The 3,084-nt window shown below is 33.2% G+C and overlaps 1 protein-coding gene across 3 annotated transcripts; it reads left to right on the forward strand.

The window, feature by feature from the left end:
- The first annotated feature begins 302 nt into the window (after positions 1–302).
- LOC137812448 (Transcription elongation factor (TFIIS) family protein) lies at positions 303–2,868 on the forward strand. 3 transcript variants are annotated; one of them, XM_068614422.2, is made up of 9 exons: positions 303–923; positions 1,007–1,075; positions 1,163–1,245; positions 1,367–1,437; positions 1,559–1,608; positions 1,710–1,743; positions 1,827–1,924; positions 2,145–2,229; positions 2,360–2,868. In XM_068614422.2, the coding sequence occupies exons 1-9, from the start codon at positions 597–599 to the stop codon at positions 2,467–2,469; spliced, it is 927 nt and encodes a 308-aa protein (XP_068470523.1). In that variant the 5' UTR covers positions 303–596; the 3' UTR covers positions 2,470–2,868. The 3 variants fall into 3 exon arrangements, with proteins under 3 accessions (XP_068470523.1, XP_068470524.1, XP_090155088.1); XM_068614423.2 differs by having other exon boundaries at positions 2,145–2,219; XM_090298962.1 differs by having other exon boundaries at positions 785–923; positions 1,014–1,075.
- Positions 2,869–3,084: the final 216 nt, after the last annotated feature.

Raw genomic sequence — 3,084 nt, forward strand, 5'->3', positions numbered from 1 at the left:
AAATGAACAATATTAATAATGATTCACTATTTTAATAATAAAACAAAAAAACAAAAATATGTACTTGATAAAATAAAATTTAGTTATATTTTTATTCAACCAAATTTGAAGTGGTTCTGATTTCTGAAATTAAAAATATTAAATTTAAATGAATGGAATCTCCATCGCTCAATATCTTTAAATATCTATCATTTGAGAATTTGAGACATGATCAAATATTAACTGTGAGGAATTATTCTAATAAAATAATAATTGTTCTACAGAGTCTAGAAAATTAATATTTTTTAACACCTGAGGCCATTATCTCAATTCTCAAATTCTTTTCCCCCCCTTGTTAGTTCATCTCTATTCTCCCACACCCACACAACAGACAAACAACGCACGCATGAAAATAATAATAATTAATATTTCTAAAAAAAAAGAAAAAAGATAAAAGAGTTTTGTTGAATATAGTTTATGATTTTATTTTCTTTGTTGTTTTGTTGAGTTAATCAAAAGAGAGAGAATAAATATATTGGCTTTGTCTGTTTGTGTGGTGGATCTGTGTTGTTACATAAGAGGAATTGGTTAGGTTGATTTTGGTTTTTGGTTGGAAGATGGATTCTAAGGATTTTCGATCCATATTGGAGAGCGCGGGCATCGACATTTGGATGTTGATGGATGTCGCCATCGCAGTGGCGTCTGTCGACCACAGTGATGAATTGAGGCGTCGAAGAGACGGAATCGTGGAGCGCCTCTATGCCACGAGCTCCGTGTCATCTCCGCCGTGTCCAAATTGTGATGTCGACGACGTTAGAGAAATCGAGATGAAAAGCAATGTTAATCCCTCCGTGGAGGAGGAAAAGGAAACTTGCGAAGTCTTGTTTGATGATGAACAAAAGAAGATTCTAGAGATTAAAGAGCAACTTGAAGATCCTCACCAGGTCTTTTTACTTTCATTTCTCAATTTAGGAGTTTCTCTTAGCTTACTCGTCTCTCTAATTATGAATCTTGATTTCTTTCGTAGTCCATAGATTCGTTGTTGGAGCTGTTGCAGAATCTAGCAGACATGGATATCACATTCCAAGCCTTGGAAGTAACTTATTTTATTACATTCAGTTTGTTAATTGTTTCTGTTTTTCATTTTTGTATCTTTTAATTTCATGTAAAATTGATTCTGTAGGAGACTGACATTGGGAGGCATGTGAATCGGTTGAGAAAGCATTCGTCTAATGACGTTAAGAAATTGGTGAAGTTGCTCGTCAGGTTTTGAATCTAACTATTTTCTGTTTGTTTTTTAGAATGTGAATAATGAGTGTTAATCGAAACATTTTAATGGATGAATTTTGCTGAACATTTGTTTTGTTACTTTTACGTGTTTATGCAGGAAATGGAAGGAGATTATAGATGAATGGATGAAGTTGAAGACGCCAGGAGAAGCGACTACTACTGTCGTGGGTAATCTTTGTTTGAGAAAATTAATTAGTTTTTCAAATGAAAATGTGTTATGAAGGACTTTGGTTTTATTAAGTTGAAAATGTTGAAATTCGTTTATTTATATATCTCGTTGGCATGTCAGCTGACGAGGACTCGCCACAAGAGAAAATCCTGCAAAATGGGCATCGTCAGGTTATAGAAATCTTTTAACGATTCAGTGTTTTTCCATGAAAAGAAGATGAAGTTTTTCTTTCTTAACAAATTGTCTTTCTAATATTCTGTTCCTTCCATAGATTCCCGATTTTGCAGACTCGCCAAATGCACTCAGTGAGTACAATATTAGATTTCAAGCTTCATTTGTATCTCGTTTGGATTTGTTTGACATAGTAACATGTTTCCTACTCATACAGATGAGAGTTTTGGGTCAGAGCACAACAACATTGAACCACAACAACGAAAACCAAAAGCAATTCCTCGCAAAGAATCTCCCCCACAACCATCGGCATCAGTTACTACTCCTACTCTTGCACCTCAACTTATTGATAAGAATTTATAACCTTTCTGGAGTCTCTGATCTGATCTTCTAAATGTGGCTACTAAATTGTGGAGGTTGTTGTTTCAAAATCACGAAACAAGTTTAAAACCAAACTACAATAATAAAAGCTCCATTATGCAGTACCTGTGCAAGATCATAGTGTGAGTAGTCCTGACTTGTTGAATGATTGCAGAGACAAAGAGAGAGCAATTTTGAGTTGGATAAACTTGCTTCAGCAAGAAAGCGACTTATAGAGAACTACAAAGAGGTTGCAAATGGTGAATTTTTTACTTCTATTTAATTTTCATTTTCTTGCTATCTACGTATTGTTTCTTCCGTCATTTAGTTTCAAAGCATGCTAAAAGGTTATATACTGACTATTATCTTGTGTGTCTGCTGTGTGTCTAGCCAAAAAGCAAAGAACGATCCAGGTGATGGATCTCCATGAGCTGCCAAAACCCAAGAATGCCTTCTTCGGAAAAAACAAAGGTGGCACCAGTCAGAGAAAACACTGGTGAAATGGCATTTTGTGGGTGGGTGATGCGCCATTGTCCAAAAATTGATTTCAGCACAAAAAGATAACAATCATTCAGCTATACCTTCATTTAATACATTTTTTATGTTATCAAGTAAAACGGAAAAGAGCAAATTTTGAACAATCTAAGAAAAACATTTTATATATTGAACTAATATAGTCTTTGTTCAAGACATTATTACACTTCAAATATTCTTATGCCTCTTGATCTTGTGGAACTGGGAAAGGCAGTTATGCTACACATGTATAAACTGTTGAGTAAGAGAAAAATTATGAAGACGACATTTATGTTCATTGATAGATACATTTAAATAAGGTTGCGTGATTTTGTAAGATCATTTTACCGTATGACCAATAAAATTTAAGAAGAATTGATTGGAAACCCATTTTCTGTTGGTTAAAGGATTCTGCTTCCTACAAAAATGACATCACTTTTAGTAATATTGATACTGTATAATACTTTTAGTAGAGTATGAATTTCTTATATACTTTTTGCAATATTTTTAGTTTATAAAAAATAAAGGGTAATATAATGTTTTTCTCATTTATATTAAATTGCTAGAATACAAATTCATATTTAAAAACTATTCCAATTGAA

This window comes from Phaseolus vulgaris, chromosome 2 (genome assembly GCF_051622355.1).
Source record: "Phaseolus vulgaris cultivar YP4 chromosome 2, ASM5162235v1, whole genome shotgun sequence".
Taxonomy (NCBI): Eukaryota; Viridiplantae; Streptophyta; class Magnoliopsida; order Fabales; family Fabaceae; genus Phaseolus; species Phaseolus vulgaris.